This window comes from Gymnodraco acuticeps, unplaced genomic scaffold (genome assembly GCF_902827175.1).
Source record: "Gymnodraco acuticeps unplaced genomic scaffold, fGymAcu1.1, whole genome shotgun sequence".
In the NCBI taxonomy this organism is placed as follows: domain Eukaryota; kingdom Metazoa; phylum Chordata; class Actinopteri; order Perciformes; family Bathydraconidae; genus Gymnodraco; species Gymnodraco acuticeps.
Genome location: NW_022990335.1, coordinates 2131813 through 2156196, shown reverse-complemented (window position 1 = coordinate 2156196; position 24384 = coordinate 2131813). Strand labels below are relative to the sequence as shown.

General features: G+C 39.5%; 1 protein-coding gene across 6 annotated transcripts in view; it reads right to left on the bottom strand.

The window, feature by feature from the left end:
* The window catches only part of fgd4a (FYVE, RhoGEF and PH domain containing 4a), an 80451-nt gene that overhangs the window by 31414 nt on the left and 24653 nt on the right, over positions 1-24384 (bottom strand). Inside the window, exon 1 of one of the 6 annotated variants that reach the window (XM_034223356.1) lies at positions 16915-17059. The exons of 4 other annotated variants lie outside the window; for them this stretch is intronic. Coding sequence is in view for 1 of the 2 variants with exons in the window: in XM_034223353.1 (XP_034079244.1) it covers positions 4410-4476 (67 nt within the window). In the remaining variant the exon portion in view is untranslated. Of the gene's footprint in view, positions 1-4409; positions 4640-16914; positions 17060-24384 lie in introns of those variants that run through there. One more of the 6 variants, XM_034223353.1, reaches the window with a different exon arrangement.

Sequence of the window (24384 nt, the reverse complement as noted above, 5' to 3'; positions counted from 1 at the left end):
TGTTTGATTTCATATGAAATATCAAAGCTGCAGGATGATCAATGTCGACATGCAGCAACATGTGCAAGTGACACACAGCACAATATAAGAGCTGTACAAATCAAACATGACCTGACTCTATTCAACTCTTCACTCACTGTCAGTGATAATGACAATGACACAACAGTGATTAACCTACAAATGTAATTGAGGACAAAAGGTAAAGTCAATAATTAGATTATAAACTCATAGAACTGCTGTAACTTACTTACTTAGTAGTTCCAACATAGCTATATGTTGCTTTACATGTTTTACAGACATTAAATACATTTATCAAATATTAGCAGGAGAAATGTTAACAGAGAATAGAACAATTTATTTCACTGGATTTTCTGAGGTCACGATAACTGTTAGTGTCACTTTTGGTAAGGCGGACACAGGGAAGAGCCTCAGTGAAGGTTGCAGTGGCGTAAATAGATCAAACATAGGTTTCTATATAACTTAAATATTGTATATTAGCAAAACGTCTACAATTAGGCTTTAAACAATGAACACAATATCTGATTACTCTAACACAAAACTTGAAGTGAACTGTTCAATCACAACAGAATGCAAGAAAATGTCCTTGTTTTTTGAGAGACAATTAAGTGTGCATTTGTAACAACATTCTAGGAGTTTATTTACACACATATTGTCATGGAATTCATAGTTTCATATTCTGTTCATGTGTCACTTGTCAGTGTTTCCTTTAACTCACCAGACTAGCACTCAGTATTTATCACAGTGTCAGTTTGGATCTATCACCACAGTAGTAATAGAGTGTGGATAATGCCACGTAAAGGAAAAGTGGACAAACTCAGTATGGGGTCGTGAAACAGCCGAGAGGAGGTACAGATTTGAATGTGTGTGTGTATTGTGAAGGGGGGTATAATATCCCGGCTCGGGGATTAAAGGAGGGCTTTCTCCACCCACCATCTGGACTCCTCATGACAGGCCTGCCTGCTGTTCACACACACACACACACACACACACACACACACACACACACACACACACACACACACACACACACACACACACACACACACACACACACACACACACACACACACACACACACACACACACACACACACACACACACACACACACACACACACACACACACACTTTTACAGTACACAAATTGAACCTCAGTCTGTAATATAACTTCCATATTCAGAATAAACTGACACACATAAGCAGTTTAACAAAAAGCATTACATACAAATCAGACACTTCTTTACAGAGACAACCCCTTAACTCAACTTTACCCCCCTTCCGTTATCGACTATGTGACTTAAATCATCACAAGCCTATTGTTTCCTGAAGTGGGGGATGTGTTACTATATCAACACTGAAAAACAAGCCACACACTGAGCCAGAGCATAGGTATCAACATCCTTGAAGGATATAAAGGTTAAATAAGTGGGTTTCTGAGAGATGGGTGTGGGGGAAACCTGCTTTACTGATGATATATGATGGCAGAGTGTACTGGTCAGGCTACTGGTCTGACATTAACTTCCTCTTCCGGTCTGTTCACTTCCTGTTATTCTTATTCCATAATCCTGAGTTATAGCTTACTAAAACTCTGACCAAAGCACAAAAGGGCAGCAAAAAGAAATCACATGGACATGTCAACACACAGTGGTTAGCGGATTTAGAAAGTGATGTGAAACAAAGTTCACTACAAGGTCTAATTACTGATAATGAAAATCAGAGCTGCGTCCATTCTTGTTGTTATAATAATTCAAAACATTTAAAAAGTGTCTGACAAGAGACTGTTTCAAAAGACACCTTAAACTAGCAATCTTAACCTGTTAAGCCCTGAGCCTGTTTTTCAGGTCTCAGGCTCGAAAATGACATTCCCAGAACAAATGACCATATCTTCCCTTCTAAAAGGGTTAAATTAATAATCTTTTCTCTCAAAGTAATGATAAACCTGTGAGTTGGATGTAGAACAGTCAGAATCAATATAGATGTTTTTTATTTTAAAGAAAATTCAGATTGAACATAGTAAAAAACTGTAAATTATAGTGTCGGTCCAAAAATAATTTTTTACTTATAGTGAAAACTACTCTTGGATGATGGTAAGGTAGACTAAAAGCTTTAGGAATCCAATCTTTTTACCATTTCTCTGGAACCCATTGATCGATTTTGGTGATTGACATCTCTTTTTGACCGTTGGAGCCAATAGAATCGAAGGGACATTTCCACATACACACACACACACTACCATTGAGAAATGAGAGCTATACATATTGCTATTTGTACCTGCAAATGCTGTGTGCTTGTTCTGGAAGTGTCTTTCAACATTACATTTTGTGTGGTTTGCTTATTTCTCACAAAATATCAAGCATACAGGTAAGCCAGCATTGTTGGCAGTGTAAAAGCAAAGGAATCAGAATGAACTCTCCATTTCGTTAGAAAAAAAAGTTAGAGGTTGAGAAAGCAGCATCGACTTTCTTCATTGATGTCGGTCTTTCATACCGGTTTACTGTCAGTTACAGTCAACACAAACTGCAGGTGAAGGTGAACAGGAAAGGTATTGATGCATTTCTGTCATGTCAGACATATGTTGAAATCACAAGCTGCCAACTAAGAAAGTCTTACATCTGCCTTCTTTATGTCTTTGGGTTTCCTCTATTAGTACAGTGAATTGAACACGCATTAAAACAGGTGGCAAATTGCAGGAAATCCTCCAACAATGGCAGTTAAGTGAAATAAAAAATCTAATTCTGCAGTTACACTCACAGCAATCCAATCAGCTCTCCAAATTAACACTTTGACTTCTCCGGTACTGAAGAAAATGTGTTGCCTTCACTCTGATACCAAAATAAATGTGCTATTTATATAAATCGGTAAAGAAAGGGGGTGATAAAAAGCTCAGTGGCGACTTCTCCTTGACATCTAAAGGACAGTTAATGAGCTGTGACATTAACACAACATTCAGTAGTGTGTGTGTATACATGTACGCGGTTTCTCACAATGGAAAGTGTTGTTATCTATGCTTTTATCCAACTAGGATCTCTCATCTGTTGACAGCAGCCTTGTCTCTGTTTACATTTAGCCTTTCTATAGCAACAAGAAGAGAGACTGCGAGTCCAACAGCAAATAAGCAATGATCCGAGTCTGACCTTCTGTCAACACATGAAATTAAATCTGTATCCCCTTACTGTCGCTGCCAGTGTTCGCTCTGTTCTTCAACACGTCTAGCTGCTTTGTTATTCACATTGCGACGTGTTTTATATTACGTATGCCCTGCATTTAGTGGAACCACATGTCAGCCAGGGCAGAAATATAAGAATACTATACAATAGAAGTATTCAACTGCAAGTGCATAGAGAAAAACAAGACTCAAATATGCACTGGTCCATTTTGGGGATCCTGGACTATTTTGCTTCAATAACAAGTCTTTTTTCAGACTAGTAGAAATAAAACATTGTGTTTTATGTCTGCTAAATTCACCACGAGTGAGTCATGCACAAATTAGCATTAGATAATGCACTATTGCCCTGCACGGTAGGACTTTTATCATTATATTATTTTCCTTTTTATACTCTGGGCAAGAAATCTCGCACTTACAAGCAATTACCCTTCTAATTGAATTTGTTTCTTTATTATTTTACATAGGGGTTTATTCATATATCATTCATAGGGCCCCCAAAAATATGAAAAGCTTTTTTTCATTATTTTCGGAATTCATACAAAGGGATTCCTTTCAAACATCTAAAATCTCTCCCCAAAAGCATTGACCTTAGTATGTCAACACAATGAAACAATAACTTTTTAACACGGTTTTGTCAATACCAGATTTATGTCCAAAAATGAACTCCCTTCTAAACCTATATTCAATCAGATAATGTGCCTTATTTTCATATATAAACATCACATTTCATAAAGCTTGAAATCCCCCCCAAAAAATGTATTGATGTAAGTTATCAACTGAGGAAGTGCCATTATAATATCTATGAGTTCATTATACCCTTTCCCTTGTACCTATCTATCAAAACACATCAAGCTTCCTTATTACCATGATAATGGGCATTAAAACGTTGCTGTACTTGTCCCTACGCACAGTCCACACCTTAAACGTACAATCTTTATGTTATTCACCTTCATATAAGTCGTGACTAATTATGAACATAGTTTCCCCACGACAGAACATCTGCATGCTTGAAATATTTTATTTAAGGTGACTGCTGCACCCACGCAGATTGATCCACTCGTCTGGAAGCACCTGTATGTTAGTTTCTGCTTTAAAGCCAGGCTTCTTCCATTTCCTGTCTCAATGATTCACAAACAGCTCCTTACTGAAACCAAAACAAACTATACTTTCCTGGTGTACTCTTTTTTTGGTTAAAGAGAAGAAAAAAATTCTCTACAGTTACCTGGCAGCATTCCTCTCCAGTACAGCTGGGTTTTCCCTGTCCTGTAACCCATTTGATGTCTATCCATCTCAGAAGGTCCTTTCAACTCTGCTTTATCAGAACATCGATAAGGAAGCTACAGCTGTTTCTTTAAAACACAAGTTACCCTGTCGCCCGGTTACTTCATGTCTGTATTTACCCATCAACCCCTTGGAGTACCTGCTCTGTCACTGTTCAAACCGGTTTCCAAGAAACCAGAGTCACCAGGTGTGGGAGAGACTCGTAGGAAGGGGAGGAGGAAGGAGGCGTCCTATAAGATGTCCCTTTAAACCATTTCCATAATAATGATTTGGTGGGTTGGCCAGCAGTCAAGGACAAAGTCACCCCCAGAGTGGGAGGATAAAGTGGGAGGGGGGGGACAAAAAAAGGGGGGGGGAAAACCCTTTTAATCACTGGTGAGGAAAAGTTGAGGAAGGAGGGGAGGATAGGGAAGTGAACATGATGAGAATTAACCAGCTGTCACACTTAATATTTAACTATCTGCAGTCCTGCCTAACAGTCCAACGACGCATTATTAAACACATTTTCTCCCATGATGATCACATTATCTTTTTTTCTGCTCATGTGCCAGTGCATCCCTGACTGTATTGCTCAGATCTGGCTACACAACCCCCCCCCCCCCCCTCCAAGCCCAATTTTAACCTAATCTCAGCCTTGATATACTGAAGCAGAAATGAATGAGATTCTGAAATGTTAAAACCTAAATCACAGAGGGGAGTCTGCAGCAGTTATCATCCTATAATGATATGATGAACCAGATCATATTAAACATTAAAAAAAGACTTATTCTGTCCATAAGGATGCAAGAATGCAAAGTAACCTCAGCTTCATTTGCATGGCTGCCCTAGATGGAGATAACTACCATTCAGATGTAACTCATAAATAATGGAAAGGACAGAATGTATTAATATGCCGAGTCACACCCCTTTAATCATACAGAGGTTCATGGTGATAATGTGTGTGTGTGTGTGTGTGTGTGTGTGTGGGAGAGATTGGCTATTGAATGAGAGCAGATGCGTCCTTCTCCCTTTTCTTCTGTCCCTCCGTAATGGACAATTACCAAAGAGCTATTAGTGTTCTGCCACAGACATAATAGAGTGAAAATTAAAATGCCTTGTAAAGCCTTTATGTGGTCAAGGCAACCAGATGAGACCCCTGTCTTCAGTTCACTGAGCGAACATGGACATGATGTAGTTTACTCTCCAACTACCGTTTCAGTTCTGTGATGCACTCTTATATGGTTAAAAAAGGTAATTTAGCAGTCTTTACAGTACATTTATGGAAATACAAGTACAACACTTACTCTCCTTTTAACTTTCTTTTGTCTCCACTAACTGTCTGTCTGCTGTTTGGTGTTGAGCTGGTAGGGTCAGCGGGTTTTTAGAGCTTTTTAACTGAAGATAGCTGCATGCTGTGCCAAAAACATTAAAGTTGGACACCCAAAGGCGACCAACACGCTGCAGAGTCAGAGGATGATTTGCTGTGGCTTCATCCCTTAGAGTGAATCTTCTTGCAAACTAATAGTCATGTGATTAATTGATTATAATTATTATTGCCACAACAAACAACAAGCTGGTAACACACAACATTGACCTACTATAGAGTTTAAATTATATATGTGTAGCCTAACTCAAATTCCAACCTCCAATCAAAATTGTACAGTGGCGGGAAACGGTGGTTGTGAAATAAAAGATAATTCCATTCATGCTATATATGTGGGTGTTGAATCTCCGATTTCACACATTTTCTGGAGCTTTGAAACAGCATCTTAGCGATAGACTTGGCATTGCTAAATAACAACCGCACAAAGCCAATGTTTCAAAAAAGGGATTAGTGCAGCTTTATCATTTTTACTTACTGGATAGTTTACCTATAATTTGTAGCACATACACTAAAGCAGGGGTGGGGAACTTTTTTCCTCTCATGGGCCATTTCAATTTTTATAACATCCTCCGAGGGCCGTACAAATTATTGATCTCTGCTTAAAAATACTAAAATCACAGCCCATTCATTTCGCCTTTCTTTCATGCTGTGCAAAGAAAAAGCAACCTCTTAATCCAGATATCTTACCATGACTCGCGTATGCCTAGACGTGCACGGTTGTGGCATGATCACTAAAACAGAAAGATATGGAAACAAGGTGTGCAAATGTATTTAGTTTCCTATCCATGTGGACATGATTTAAGTAGGGGGTGGACCTAACATCCTCTAGGGGGGTCCGGAGCATGCTCCCCCGGGAAGATTTTTTTTTTAAATGTTGAAGTTAAAACCATCAATCTGGTGCACTTTGAGAGCAACATTAAGAGATCTATGGATACATCTCTCAACACCCATATATTATGGATATTTTACAAATCACTCCCCTTTAAACTGTATTCTTGTTTATTAATAACATTTTTTTTTCATAAAGATGTGCCTTTACCTCACTGGTTGCAGAAGCTTCTTATATTCGTTAGCATAGCTAGCTAACCAGATGTTAATAACAACAAAGTTATTGACTGTATGATCAGTGAACAGACATGAACAGATGACACTGGGCTTACAACTAAAGACACAGCCACGCAGGGGCGGACTGGGACTACAAATCAGCCCGGAACTCTCGACCGGCCCACTTCGGTCCCGCCGGCCCACCGCGGTACCGCAAGTAAATACCGCTAGTAAATTGTCGACTTGTATTATCACTGGCCCCACCATTGTAACCACTGGCACGGAGCATTCGTCCCAAAAAAATCGACTAATAATGAAGAAAATTAACACATTTGTTGCAATAGTCATTTATGCACTAACTACATTACAACATTGTAATCATCAGTTCTTCCTCATTTTCCTCAATTGTTCATATTTGGTTTATTAAAATAATGATATTGTGGTCATTGTTAAAAAATGTCTGCTATTATTATGAGTAGCCTATTATTATTTGTATAATGCACTTTCTGCCTTCCTGTCATTAGGAGTTATTGATTGATTGATTGATTGATTGAAAAGTTTATTAACAGCTTGTATATTGGGTACAGTACAGTACAGCTCAAAACATACAATTGTTAAGGGGATGCAGACCAGAGAAAGACTTTCGTCTTGTTTACATCAGGGTCCCCCATTTCCAATTCATCATATCATTTAAGACATATTTGACATACAGATGGCTTATTTACAATTTACATAAAGGTGGTTTTTTACATACAGATTGCTTATTTACAATTTTCATTTTAGATTTTGTTCTAATACATCCTAACCGGACATTTAAGACATACCAAGTCTACAGATATACAGTTAGTAACAGAGTCTAAAATGCGAGTATATACATAGATGGGGGGGGGGGGGGGGGGGGGAGCTGTCCATTGAACGACAGGTTGAGATTTGTACCATTACCGGGGCCAGTTTTGCTTTAGACATGTAATGGCTATGTAATTGATTTGATTAGAACCTTCATTATCCTAAACTGCTTTTCGCCAATACCTTTATATTGTCTACTCTTCACTTACTTGTCAGCATAGGTCAGCATTGATGTACAGAGCCGACAGAAGGCCTTGTTTATATTGGCATCATATTGAGAGGTGCAGTGACGCGTCATAAAACCAGGAAGTAAGCTGCTGGTTCCCTCGACAAGGGTTTTGGAAAATAGCTGGAAATAATGTCTGTGGAAAACAAACCTGTTTGATAAATGCACGTTTTGTTCAGCCGGATAATCTCCACATGTCTACCCTACTTTTATAATTTTCGAATCATAAATCTAATCGATAGATTATAAAAGGGTTTTAGGACGCGTCATGCAGCCAACTCCATCGATCAAGCTGGCTGAAACTTTCTCTCCCTCTTCTTCTCATACTCCCTGTCACTCTCCTTTAACTCCTCCGGTGACTTTCTTTTATTTGAAGATTCTTTTTTGCCCGGCGCTTGGCCGGTTACCGCTGGTATTAAAAACATTTGGCGAATGGTTAGGTGGCGTGATAGTCTATAGTGAAGGAGCTGTTTGCTTTTCACCCAACAACGACAACCGACTCACGGAACGCTATGTTGTAGCGTTGATAAACGAAACAATTGAACTAAATTGCTAGTCAAAATACCAATACCACAGGACAATTTTTTTAAAGCAATATTTTTAGTGGCCCGAGCGGGCAAGTGGAAAGTACGTTATGCTGGCCCGGGGTGTCTAAATAGTGCTTCCGGGCCATTTAATGTCGAGCCCTGCCGGTTACCGGTGTCAGTACCAGATATGTTTGGGCTACCAGATATGTTCGGATGTATTTCCGTCGCATCCGTCATCCGTCATATCCGTCATATATACTCACCTCCCTCTGCTCCCAGCGCTCTGCTGCCACACACCGGCCGTCTGCGGAACTGCAGCCGGAGGAACTCGGGACAGCTTGTTATGTGTGGGGTGCTATGGTGGGGTCCCATGTACTTGTGCACATAAATAATGTTTCTAATTATTTACAATTAAAAAAAATATATATTCTGCGTTACTTTAGCCAACACTTTTATAAGGCCACTAGATTAGATAATTACGAAATGTGTAGATAGAATACATATATTTCAGGTTGTTATTTTGTCATTATGTTTAATGTTTTATTTACCTTTTAGTATTTTTATATAGTATCTGAACTTTGGAGAGGAGTTGGGAGACACACGACACATGAAATCACATCTACAGATCAAGGCGAAGCGAATGGATGTACTCCCATACTCCTAGCGTGAAAATGTTTGTGAAAACGTGTGCAAAGTCTCCGAAAATCCTAAAAATAAGCTCATATTTGAATTCCCCATAAAAAAACACATCATACAGTAAAAACAAGGCCCCACTGATCATCTACTCTCTGAGACGATTCCAGGGATGTCTGGCTTGAGTTTCGGCCACCAGGGAAAGTGGACAAAAGTGCCCGAGATCAGCCTCTTAAATTTACCCAGGGCCTAGTGCTTGGCTTTGGGCATGAAAATTCAGGAAACTCCACTGAGTATTTTATTAAATATCTGAACTTTGGAGAGGAGTTGGGGGACACACGACACATCAAATCACATCTACAGATCAAGACGAAGCTATTGGAAGTACTTCTAGCGTGTGAAAATGTTTGTGAAAAACGTGTGCAAAGTCTCCGAAAACGGAGCAGTGGCTGTGATGCTAGCTTTGCGGCTAGCGGTTAGTTGTTATTGTTTGAAGTTGTTGCTATGGAAACAACATGACGGAGAAAAAATTAATATCTTCTACATATAATAACCATAGACTGTATATATGTAACGGACAAAGTAAAGAATGAAGTGTAGGCTATAGGCTCTGTGCACAAGATGGCGTCTATCAACTTCCGGCGGCTGGGTGTGCGGCTGAGTACTTCCGGTTTGAGTACAGAGTTTTGACAGCTTGACAGTTTATGTCACACCGAGAGCAAGAATGAGCGGATTTCGGGGTAAAGAAAAGCAATTGGCCTTCCAGCGTGTAAGAAAGTCGGCACTACATTGCTGTGTGCCCCTTTGGACAAATTCGTCCCGTTATCAGAATCAGAATACCTTTATTAGTCCCACAGAGGGGACATGTGCAGCGTTACAGCAGGAAAGAGCCACAGACAGCTTAGTGTTGAATATCTTCCATGCGTTAAAAAGTACTAAGTTATAATATAATAAACAATATGCTAAAAAAGTAGGCTACTAAGTTATAATATAATAAACAATATGCTAAAAAAAAAAGATAAAAAGTTACATAATTTTCAAAAATACAGATAAAAAACAAATCAAATCTCCAAATCAAATCCTGTAGCAGTTCTTAGGATTTAGCAGCCCGGTATATATTACAGTTATTAAAGATGGCATATGTATATAAAGTATATATTGCACATAGTTTGACGGTATTTAACAGCAGCAAGTTACACAATGTTATAATCGGGAGATAAGTTTCCATTCATTTCGGCAAGCCTGGGCAACAACGATTAAAAGATTTCTTGCTCCCAAACCAATTGTGTATTTCATTACAAAAAGCAGTTATACCATACTATGTTTAGGTACTAATGAATTATATCCTCAAAACAAACGCACACATAAATAACATAGGAAAATACATAATTTAATAAATCCACAATATGATAATTTTACAGATTAATTTAATAAACTTTTACAAAACATACAGTAGGTTGATGTTATATCGGGGGAAAAAATACATATTTAAACATTTCAATTAGTCTCTGCATATTTAATGCTATGTAAAATAGTGCCTATATAATATCTATACGCTATCTCTTTCTCGCTATCTATTGCTCTTCCCTCTACCGCTCTACTATAGACCGGAAGTTTACAACCGCACACCCAGCCGCCGGAAGTTGATAGACGCCATCTTGTGCAACTAGCCAATACCACGTGATGACACGATAGGCTCGTGTTGTGTTCAAGGACCCTGACCTTGGCCAGGAAAAACAGGCACTCGCTTTTTTAATTCTTTTGCGGTCTAGATTTCTTTAATCTTTTTTTTTGCGTGTGTTGATAAATTACCTGAGGGCCGTATCAAATCGTCTCCCGGGGGGACCCCTGGTCTAAAGGGTTGAAAAACACCAGTGATCTTCTGTTTGAGCTGCAGAGTTTAATCTGAGTAGTAGCCATAGGGTAGTAGCCTGTGGATCTACCTTATTAAACGCCATTTGTTGTCAAGAAAGTCTTTATTTTCAGCAACACGTTTAGCTGTTTGGTTTTTTCTTTGTTCTTCTTACAGTTCACTAACTTCCACATGTGTCTCTTAAAATTCATACATCGTGTCTAGAAAATGTTCATCCACTTTCTGATTCGCAGCGTGCTAGTCACTGTTCCCAGCATGTGAAGATAAGCTTTTAGCATGATCTGAACATGCTCTCTGGCCCATATCTAATGAGGGCAGGCCAAGTGGGCATGCTGTGATCCTGAACCTGAACAGCAGCCCCCTCTGCTAAACAGTTCCTGTCCTTACTTCAGAGAAAATATAAAGAAAGCAAGACATAGAGGTAAAGAAGGAAAGATATATGGTTCTCACTGCAGCGATAATCACCATCCAGAATGTATGACCATGACTGGATTATGGCAAAGACACAAGTAGGTATACAAAACATTGAATGTGTAAAAAAAATAGATTAAGTAGCAGAAATAACGAATAATTGAGGTCCAAACAGTAGTGTAGAGATAGGGGACTCTGGGATCACTGGGTACTGCGAAAAGGATCAATGTTGGAGTTAGAAAATGCGATAACAGTCATTCTCTCCTCGTTTATCTCTCTTACTTCCTCTGTGCCTCTTTTCTTTCTTTTATCACCTTCCTTTCCCCCAATCTCCCCCTCAACCTCCATGACCTGGCTGTCTACCTTGGATAATAGATCACAGCTGCTGGGCAGGAGCGCCCAAATGTGTCAATCAATATCCCGTCCACCCAATCAGCACGTCTGACTGAGCCCCAGCCGGCCGGGCTGTTCATAAATGAACAACAGTGCTTATTCACAGCGTGCTCTTTCATGATAACACTGAACCAAATGGATTTGAAATGTCGCAAAGATCGAGTGTGGATATGTGGAAGTGACGTCTATCTGACATGAAAGACCATTACTCTGTGTGTTTAAAACTAGACTAAACTCAAGCACACCAGCTGCACTCTCATATTTACATTATTCAGAGGACTCTTGCCCCGAGGGTATTTAATGGTAATCGAGTTTCCATTCAATGCAACCCATTTTAAGAATCATGTTTACAGAAATAGCCATTCAAATTCCCATCAGCTTAGCAAAAGTCGATGACTTAAATATAGCTACATTACCAAAAATAACCCCATGAGAAGTTCTCAAAATCTGAAGCCAATGAGTGAGTTGTTGTTACTTATCTGATGCTGGTAATAACGTTTTCTGATGATGAAAACAACAAAATGCTCTTGGTATTATTCATCGAGTTAGAGGCATAGAGCTACAACAGAGGCCTTGTGCACATGAGTGACAGCACATGGCATTTTTAAAAGGTTGTGATGGACAGATATCTTGTCAACAACATTTCAGAATCTGATTTCTAACTGTTATGCAATGACTCTGAATGGTTTGCGCGAGGGATAATGTCAAAAGTATTTGACCATTTGCCTTAAGAAAACAGTACAATTATGAATGGTTATGTTTCAGAACTTTCACCTTCTGTCCTTTTTGCTAAACCCATCAATTGTCCAATCATAGTGTAACACACGTTACTTGGCCCAGCAGGGCTGTCAAGCTATGGATTTCTGCTCATGTTGAAGCGGTGTCCATGGGGCTGTCGTCAGAACAATGCTGTCGGGTGAATTAGCAAAGAACGGATTTTGGCTGCTGATAGCACAATCTATTGCGCATCATTTGCAACCGCTATTTGTCCTGTTTCAAGATCCAATTCATAGGAGATAATGCGGTAATGACATACAAGGTGTACACATGTGGAAAACTATAAATGTTGCCTTTATGCCAAGAACACAGTATGCAGAACAATGGCAAGCAAAAACAAATACAAATAATGTCTCACTGCGAGTCACAGGTTTTGACAGACGAGGTGCAGAGGCAAAAAGTATTGTGGTGACACCCCCTTTACATCCGATACAGTTACTACAAACTCTATACAAATGTTTGTAGCTCTAGTAGAAATGATCATGGAGAATTTGATTTTGTTTGGCAAAGAGGCTTGTTTACATAGAGATCGGCCAACTCTGCAGGATTATACAAATACTACCTCATTTAAATATGTGCAATTAGTTTAGGAATTCCAAGATGTTATTTTCTTGGCAGTGCCGTTACGGATGCACATCACCAATTTGGGATGCTTTGACAATTACACGATTGCTTTTTGTCTTATTTATGCAGGTTTGTATGGTATGGTGTCCAAAACTAAGAAATGGTTTGTTTATCTGCTCTAACGTTAGCTGCAAACACTTGCAAACCTTGCTAATAAGCTAGTACCAACAATGAAAAAGCATTTCTTAATTTGTAGGGTTAAAAAAAAAAAAAGCTTAGGTCACCACAGCACATCTTCTGTGTAGTTATAGCGTTGTGCTACGTTAGTTACTCTGTTGGGAAGATAAACATTCAGCAACGCCAACAGCAAAACTTAATGTGAGATAAATTGTTACATTCACCATTCACATTGGTGAAAGTCATCGTTATACACTGAACAAAAATATAAATGCAACACTTTTGTTTTTGCTCCCATTTTTCAAAGATCTAAAACATTTTCTATATACACAAAATAACCATTTTTCTCAAATATTGTTCACAAATCTGAAAAAATCTGTGATAGTGAGCACTTCTCCTTTGCCGAGATAATCCATCCCACCTCACAGGTGTGGCATATCAAGATGCTGATTAGACAGCATGATTATTGCACAGGTGTGCCTTAGGCTGGCCACAATAAAAGGCCACTCTAAAATGTTCTCACTAGTGCTCACTATCACAGATTTTTTCAGATTTGTGAACAATATTTGAGAGAAATGGTTATTTTGTGTATATAGAAAATGTTTTAGATCTTTGAGTTCATCTCATGAAAAATGGGAGCAAAAACAAAAGTGTTGCATTTATATTTTTGTTCAGTGTAGAAGCCTTTTGTAGCATTAAAGTTTAACATGTTTAAATAGGCAAACAAGACTCCATCTTTTGTTGCTTGTCAAAGTATGTAAAGTATTCAAACAGAATAGAACGTCTTAGAATTTCTAGTGACATACTGACACTAAGTATATCTACACTGCTTTTCCTGTGCATTCGTATACTCTCCATGGATCATCAGCTGCTTAGGATACTGACAATTTCCCTTGAGCTTACAGCTTTAGCATCAATCCTTCTTAAGCTGTGGACCATTTTACAGAGTTCTTGTTTTAAAACCAGTCTGCATTAAACATTAAAACATTGGCCACAAAGGTTGTGTGTATCTGTTATCATCTGCTGGGACCATGAATGACAGCAAGAAATGCTTTGATCTAACTTCGCCTAAAATCAGGAACACATATTTGATCATTTATGTCTATTCATTTTGAGTGGTACATCTGCAGAGAATGGAAAGCATGATAGGCAAAACAATATTAACGATTGGATCCAGTGCTTAGCAAACAGTCAATTTATTCAGCACCTCACCATAAGAATACTTCTGATGAATTCTTCATCTTGATCCGTCTTAACCGTCTCTTTGTTTGTCTCCCATTATTGATTCAAATGAATTGAGGAAACTGCAACAGAGATTCATTAATGCTGAACAGATTTGACTCAATGCATTATGGATGAAGTAAATAGAGGCTGAGCTGAATATAATGCCAATCAAACAGCGTGGGTAAAAACTTGTGGCTCAAAAACAGGATCATTGTGCTCGGTATGAATGAGCCCCTCTGACTGGAGGCACTGGAGCCCAAATTCTCAGCGTGGAGCTGGAATGCACAAAAAAACTCTGCAATCCAGAAAGCAAGCCTGCAGGCCAACCCCACAGCCAAGTGTAGGGCTCTAATGAGGCAGAGAGAGAAAAAGAGAAACTAACACCAACATTTAAACTTCCTCTTTAACTGTGCATGCTTAAAATGATAATGAAGTGGTCTCTTCCTCATTTCTGCGCCCATGATTTGCAAAATATCTTCACTGCACTCAAATTTAAACCCACAGTGGTCTGAGTCACGTGCATTTCTGTAAAACCAAATTCACACCCTGTGTCACACAGCACTTAATCTGACACCTGGAGGGGTTCAATGTCAAACTGTATCAGCATTTCTGTTCTGTGTCGGAAGGCTCAGCATAAAGACAAACCACAATGAACACAGAGAGGAAACATCGACAAGTTCACAGGCTGCCACAAACACACAAACAAAATCCAAGAGGTTAAGGAGAGAAAGGAGGAAGGATAGGTGAGGAAAAAGAAACAACCCTCAACACAGAGAGGACGAAATCGACAAGATCACAGGCTGCCAAAAAAACAGAAGCATTTTGACTTCTGCATTTAGAGAAATAAGAGCAATACACAAACATAATCCAAGAGGTAAAGGAGGGAAATGAAGAAGGGAAGGTGAGGAAAATGAATCCCACGAGGATTAAGCTGCAGCTGCTGACAGAGCACTGCACAGTCAGACTCTGGGCAGGTGGGATTCATATCCAAACCTACAATGCTTACAGACACACATGTGCTGAAAATGCAATGTGAGGAAGTGAGTGTTCTGTAGACTGAAGGTCCTTATTAGTATTCATACTGATGATACTGCTAGCATTCCTACCTCATTCTAGCTTCTCTTTAGAAACATGCCGCTTCAAATCAGATTTTTGGTCCCATCTTGTACCTGGCCCCTGCTGTCTTCATGATAGGTTCCCTTACTTCTGAGCAGTGGTACAAGCTAAGTCAAGAGTCCCCTTCAATTTTGACCCACAGAAGAATCTCCTCCTCTCCTCCTCTCTTACCCTCTTCTTTGTTTCTACCTGAGACTTTGGATTTGTTGTCGGGTCTTGCTTGATCCAAGAGGAAACCCCTCAGCGGGATCCCTCACACAGACCCCAGCGAGGAGCCTTTTTAGTATAAAGCCCGGTTAATGTTTGCCTCCATCGCAGCACATACAGCAGGACCTGGCAACACCCCTGCCACTGCCTGCCTGTATAAGGGGCTCAGAGAGCACAGAAGGCACTACAGAAAATATATTGCTGCAGATAAAGTTAATGGTTTCAACTGCAGAGATAGCTCGCCAAATGAGTTTCAGTGTGTGCACGCAGCGTGGAGATTGAGTGGGGGGATTGAGATGAAATCGTAAAAACCCATAATCTGATAATAAATAAGGTCTTTACTGCAACAATGTGTTATTTTATGAACACTATTTAAGCAGCTACTTCTCTTTGTTGCTATTAGGAATCAGGACATCAACTGAAAGCAGTCATCATAGGGATATTGTATTACAGCTGTAATGACAAGGTGACTTTAAATCATAGTTTTTTTTGCAGACAGCAAGCCACAGTATACACACATGCACACACACTCTTACATATTTTCCCACAGCTCAAAGTGGACAGATGAGGGCGATTATGGCAAACAGAGTTTTCTGAAATCAGTAGCAGTCTCGTCTGCGTGCACAAGCATGCGTGTGTGTGTGGGTTTGTGTGTGTGTGTATATATCTTGAGACAGCCTGCAGCTGAGAGTCTGGGTAAACAACGCCTTAAAGCAAATTAATAGCCAGCCAATACAGCCCCCACTGCTTAGAGGACCCATATCACACTCCCTCACACACACACGCTTCTGCCACACTTAGCTTCAGCACCGGCAGAGAAACATCCTGTGGTGAGAGCCAGGGTTGATCTTTTGTGATGTGTGCTCCCCTCTTTGCTAACCATCAGCCTCAGCAGGCAATGTGTGTCTGTGTGAAGCAGAGATTAAGCTTTTCAGTGTCTTTGGTCACAAACCACCCACATTTAGTGTTTTATCTCTCAACGCCCTACGTCTGCATTGTGCACGCGATGAATAGGCTTTTTGATGCTCTTTGGTTAATGGGGTCTAAAAAGAGATATGCACTAACCTGAGTGGAGGCTGTGTCCGGTGAGGAGCAGCAAGGTGGAGTCCAGTGAAGGAATCAAAATCCACTGCTAGACTGAAGTGAAAACCTCTCCCACCCTCCCCTCTCCCTGAGCTCTCTGTCGCTGCACTGGCAGGTTCAGGCTCGTGGTAAACTGCCGCCTCGCTGCATTGGTTGCATATATTTTTTTTCTCTCTCTCTCTCTCTCTCTCTCTCTCTCTCTCTCTCTCTCTCTCTCTCTCTCTCTCACGTTCAGTGACAGACTCGCCCTTTCACTCCCAACCTCAGATGCTTCTTCTTTTTTATCCTTTCCTCATTCCTCTCTACAGCAAGTGAAGATAATCACATTCCAGCGGAGATGGGGCATATGGTGGGGGTGCTGCTGCTGCCCCAGAGTAAAGCCCCCTCTGTGTGTGAGTGTGGTGTCGCATTGACAATCAGCCCCATTGTGTTGGGTGAGGGGAGGGCCAGTGAGAGGGGAATAAGCCAATGGCCGTACTCATCAGCTGCTGCTGGTGGTGGCTGTAGCGGATATAGGTGCTGAGTGTGACAGAAAATAAACCCTCCATGAAGAGAGGGGAGGGGGAGAAAAGGCAAGGCGTCTTGAGGTAGAGACGATGAAGAATGTATGTATGTTATAAAGTAGAATTCTGAAGTAAAGGTTTTCATTTGTCATCTTAACACTGGCAGTGACTCGTTATGTACTTTCAGTTTCTTTCTGCCCAGGTTCAGACTGAGTAGCACAGTTCATGTTGGCAGTAGTGGGAGAAATGGAAATAAAGGCCACCCACTCTTTTCCCATGACAACCAGACAGTGGTAACACATTTCCACAGGGAGTCACATTCAATCCAGATCCGTGTTGTGAAAGCCAGAACAGTGTATAGTGGTCTTTTTGGGCAAGTTCAAAGTCAATTTTCAAAGTTAGAGTAGTTTTTCAATGACAGTCTCAAGTTCAAGTTTAGAGTCTTCATAGAGCAAATCATAACAAATGTACTATCAGAAAAAACCTGTATCACTTAAATATGTGTTAATAATTGGATTTATATAAAGCTCAAATGCTTAAATTCAATCCTTTGGCCTGTCTATTGTTTCATCTCGACAAAAATATCTAATCAGCTGTTTAATAGATTTCTATGAAATGTAGGCTACTAATAGTCATGGTCCCCAGTCGATGAACCCAAGAGAGTTTGGTGCTCCCTAACTTTTTGTCTGGCGCCACCATGAGTTTAACGTTGTTGATTTTGGTTAAAATGTCTTCATAGGTGTTGAATGGATTGCCATTAAATCTAAAGTATACATTCATACCCCCCTCTGGATAAACTGTAACATGGTTGATCCCCATCAGTTTGAACCCAAAATGAAAACATTTTTGCTGTAATTTAATTGTGATAATGGATCCTGCAATACATCCTGATGCTGATTTTTAAAAGACTGAATACATTCACTTTAATGTTTTATTTTCTGAAGGAAATGTTGATCACTCAGGGTATAAACATGTAACCCGAAGGTCATTGTCAAAGCGGTAGGTAGGTTAGTTGCCATGGTAGCATTAGCATCAGGCTCAAAGCGGTGCTGTATCTGAGTACAGCCTCAACCAGGAGCTACTCTTTGTATTCTTCATTGCATAGGAATGTGTGTTCTCAAAACCAGACACATGCACATTTGTACTAACAAGTCTTTAGTCAGGTCTGGTTAGTCAAGTCTAACAGCACAGCAGTCAAGTTCCAGCCTCAAGCCTGAAGTCAGGTTCTAGAATAAAATATACAGCTCTTGTGAAAGACTCCAAAATGTATCGATTTCAGGAACTAGCTGGGTGACATTGCATGTTTTTCTTTTTGAGCTGATTTCATAAGCCCAAGTGCCCCAGTAAATGTCAACTGCCAAAAGAACAACTTAAGCGGAGGTGCAAGAAAAACAAAATACAAAAAAACAATGTAATGTAGATATATTGCTATTTCTATCTTCTTCCTCTATTGTCACAACTGCAGCATAGCACCACAGACTACAGAGACACGACAGATATCTGCTGTGGTTGGCTGAAGTGTTGACATGAAGTGAGAAAGAGCGCTCAGTTGTTCTCATATTGTCAAACCTGCCTGTGAAAATGACCCTAAGGCACCAATAAGTGTTACAGTGACAGTGTTGCTTTCACAAGTTGTGTGAAAAAACATGCTTTTGGTTGAACACAATGCACACACACATGCACACACACCTCGGATGGTCGCCTGGAAATAATGTCAAGGACCTTTACTCTGTCCATCTCTTTTCTAATTCAGACTGGCAGCCATCACCTCTTCTTTATTGTCTTCTCTGTCATCTATATTTCCACCCTTTCTTTGTCTCCTATATTTCCCTTCATCCTCCATTTGTACAACCATCTACTGATCTCCTTTTCTTCACCTTTTCATCTTACTTTTCATTCATCACAGCTGGAAGTCCAACACAGGGCTGGGGATTCTCTTTATAATGAACCAACACACGCTTTATTGTTAACCCTTTACAACCGGACATGGATGCCCATTAAAATGAAATCCTACCAGCGGTTACATGAAACGACCTGCTCACAGCAGACACAGCAGAGTCTGTGCAGCAGGCCTCACTACACAAGCCATTAGTTAATGACCGGAAGGCCGAGAGAAGACAATAACTACATCCAGACGTCACCATCAGCAGCGGTATGTGTGCCGCCTGCATGTCCCCGCGGACTGTGAGTGTGTGAGTGAAACACATGCAGGAAATAACTGTGCACTCGCTTTCTGTCTGTTCATTTACTGCAGAGCCATTACCACAGACAGGTCAGGAGTGCTGGTCTAAGGTCAGACAGCTTGCAGTCACTCATTGAAACACACACACACACACACACACACACACACACACACACACACACACACACACACACACACACACACACACACACACACACACACACACACACACACACACACACACACACACACACACACACACACACACACACACACCTAAAGGACCCATAACAGCTACAGTTTTACATCTTTAATAAGCTAGAGGAGAATCTAATAGACTGGATTACAGGAAACATTCAATACTTCATCTAATAAGGCAGGGTGTGACTATTCATTTGATTTCATGGTAAGTTTAGACATGACATGCAGCACTTTTGTTGTGTTTAAATGTGATCAATCTTTAATTGTTATAATTATTATTAATTCAAACAGTTACTAAACAACAGAAGCACACTTGCTGTCACCTAATCAACAGATGTGCGAATAAGAAACGAGACATTCTGGTTTGAAGGAATAATCTTGAAGATTTTCATTTAACCCTCCTGTTGTCTTCGGGTCAAATCTGACCGATTCACTACTTTCATCAATCATAACTTTTTTGTTTTACATTCGATTGCATTAAGGCTTTATGATATCCTTCACATTATACATTTGAACATATACAATTACTGATCACCACTTTCATTGCATTTTGGATGATTTAGTCAACTTTGTAACACCCATGGAGTCCCTTTCAATTTTGACCCACAGAATTGTGACCGCCATAAAGAAATGGAATTAGTAACCATCCGGATCAGATCTCACACACACACACACACACACACACACACACACACACACACACACACACACACACACACACACACACACACACACACCACACACACACACACACACACACACACACACACACACACACACACACACACACACACACACACACACACACACACACACACAACACACACACACACACACACACACACACACACACACACACACACACACACACACACACACACACACACACACCAATTTGACACATTTCCTGCTCTTATGTGCCCATTCCCCCACATGGATCACATCTGGCACACGCAATACATGTTCAGTGTCTATTCTTTGTATAGTTACTGCAGTTTTTTATGTATACCAGTAGTCTGATACAATATTTACAGTTTGAAAGGATGTTAAATGAAATTTGGTGATGATTAATAGTTTTTGTGTTAAAGTAATAGCAGTTAAAACAGGACCTGTCAAATTTAACCACGAACACCAAAGTAAGGGGGGGAAAACGAAGACAATAGGAGGGTTAAATAAAGGTCACTGGTGTTTCACAGAGCGCCGTCTAGTGTGTTGCAGAGGTACTGCCAAAATGGTTGGACTCACTTTTTTAAATTATTTTTATTTAGAAAGCTATTTTTTATCTAAATGTAGATAAGTCACTTAAATAACAATAAAAAAACATAGAACAAAAAAATGATTTCAGGGACCAGTTACAGTTAAATATCATCATGATGTCACCTCACATTATCAGGTAGAGACAAGTGGCAACAACCCTACTCTAGCTGTTACACACATTTACTATCTATTTTATTTTCATGTTATGTTTCAAAATTAAAATGTAAACCGACTGACTGAGTTTACAAGCAGGAACCATTGCTAATTTGTTTTCAAAAAACCCAGAGAGTTGAACATTGTTTGTGTTGCTTCTGTTCACATTCCTCTGGGCAAAAATGATAAAAATGCACAACAGGAACACACTACTGTTTTTGTTCTGATTTGTTACGTCATGTTTTTCTTGTCTAGCATGTTCGAATAAGCTACAACTGCATTTGGTTGTGCAATCCTGTGTTGCATAATGACAAATGATCCTTAAATCTGTTCAAGATATTTTAAAGCACTGCAGTTATCAGTCTTGCTAAAAGGGTTAGGTCAGGTTATGAAATGAAACACTATAATTAACTCATTTTAATGTTTATCCTACAATGAACGCCCCGTCAGCTTTCAGCCTATTACTCAATTGAGTTAAAAACGTTACAGGATTTGTGTTTCATTAGTGAGACTGTTGAGAATAAATGCTATACATGACTCAGCAATGTTCAGCATGAATTGGGTAATATAGGAAAGTCATATGTTGCGTTTACAGAAATATATTGTAACATTACAGAAACACTCTGGCTGTAAATAACACTATTTTACCAGGAAATGTCTTTCAGAAGAATGTCCGGCATGTGGGGTGTGGTGAGTATTTAAACATTATGTTAGTTAGAAAATCATACCTATTATGAGCCAACATATTCATTGATTATTATAGGCAGGATGGCCTATTGTTTCCATGGTGAAGTATTGGATTTCAGACAGTGAGTAATGGACCTGCTTTGGTATTCTCAATATGCAATTTGATGTAAACGGGCTTATATATTCATAAGGGAATTACCGTCATGCAGGTACACTTTCATGAAGACAGCCCACAAATCCATAGATTTATTTTACATTAGGTTAGAGCGTGAACACCTCACACACGAGAAGGCAAAGAAATGTATGCAGAAACCGACACTAGCTCATAAACACACACGGCTTGCTTTGAGAAACGCAATCAAACACTTAATACATATGACGCTGCACGGTGGCAGATAAGCCCTTCTTTGATTTGCAACCACAGATCAATCTGTTGTCACACACAGTGGGAACATCAGCTCCAACTGGATCTCCACACACGTGCACACACTCCGAATTGAGTTGAAACCCCCTTTGTTGGCTTTCAGATTAAAAAGTAATGAAAAACATCATGTAGGACCGTAATGGTGGATTTTTTGTCAACCTTATATCTGCCAGAATCAAAATGTCCTCTTTGCACTGAAGCTCTAACCGACATGCAGATATCCTCACACCTCTGACAGTGTGGATGTTTAGCAGAGGAATATTAAAGTACAATTCAACTAAAATATGTTCTCTTTAATTGAAACTTGTGTCGAATAATTCTAACTGAGAATAAATAATTGGTAGGATACCCAAATAAATCTATAACCTCGTTCCTGATCTGAGGAGATTTGGAAAATGAGATTAAAGCCAAAAGACAATATATTTATTTGAGTTAGAAAATGTTTGGGACAGTTTGCATTTCCTAGAAAGGGATTAAACCTATTTTTATTGTGATCCCTGTTCAATTTAGAAAAATGATTCCTATCAGATTTATGATGATGGTAGTCAGATTACCCTACATAAAATGATGAAGAGCACAATAAAGGAAAAAATTAAGAGATATGCATAATTTAGCCCAAACAGTATTGCTAAAACAAATCTCAAACTCATGTAAACATTTGTTGTCCCTTTTTGCAGTTGAAGCCAACATATTATCGACACATTTAAGATGATATGACAAATATATCCGTAACAATTATAGATAGCAGCCACAGAGGAACATTAGCATGCTCATTGTGTTTAAACGATATTCAAGACTTTCCCCTGGATAAACTATTTCTTCCTGTACGGCTCTGCAGAATTGAGAGCAAATCAACTTTTTTGACATCCAACCTGTCAAAACATTTAAACTTTTTCTATATTCTTTTTTCCTTAGCGTTGTCAAAAGTGTTTGAAAAAGAAGAAACACATTCAGTTCAGTTCATGTTGAGCTTTAAGGCTTTGAATTTGGTCTGCTTTTAAACCTTATCTTAATGCATTGCAGACTTTTTCAACACCATTTTCAAGCGTTAAAGAAAATAATAATATATGTGCATATATTTTCCTCTGTCTTTTCCTTCATTTTTTTTCCTCTTACAAATACCTTGGTATCTGGCTTGATGACTGTCTTTCTTTTAAACTACATGTAAATAACCTGCTTAAAAAACTGAGGGTTAGGCTAGGTTTTTTTTATAGAAACAAGTCCTGTTTCTCTCTTGAGGCCAGGAAAAGGCTAGTCACTGTGACCTTTTTACCTGTGCTGGACTATGGTGATCTATTTTATATGAATGCGCCGGCCAATTACCTCACCAAGATCGATGCCGCCTATCATAGTGCACTAAGGTTTGTGACAGACTGTAAGACTTTGACTCATCATTGTACCCTGTATACAAGGGCAGGGTTGCTTTCACTTACTGTACGGCGGCTAAATCACTGGTATCTTTTTATTTATAAAGCAATGTTAGGGAAACTTCCGTCTTACATCTGTTCCCTGATCTCACAGCGTATTGTAAATGGCTACTGCCTGAGATCTAAAGCTGTGGTTGTATTACATGTGCCAACTGCTAGGACTGTATTAGGAAATACAGCTTTTAGATGCGCAGCGCCGCTAGCATGGAACAGTCTACAAAAGGAATGGAAGCTAAGCAGTTTGATTCCATTTCATGTTTTTAAAGCTAGGATAGACGCTATACAATCAGAAAATATTGGTGTCTGTAAATGCTATTAGTATACAAACTGTAGTATCATATAATGTCCTTTGTTTTCTGTCATGTTTGTATTAATGTTTGGAACTAATTGAAGCAGGTCACCATTGTAAAAGAGGTCTATGATCTCAATGGGTTTTGGTTTCTGTATAAATAAAGGTTTTGAATTGAATTGAATTGAATTTTGCCTCACTACTTTCCTCCCACTCACTCACACTCTGCCCACCTCACACTTTTCTCTACCTTCTTAGCACTGCAGCTGGCATTTCCCACTGCCCTCGCACCCCCCCCTTCTCTTCCTTCTACCACTCTCCCTCCACCA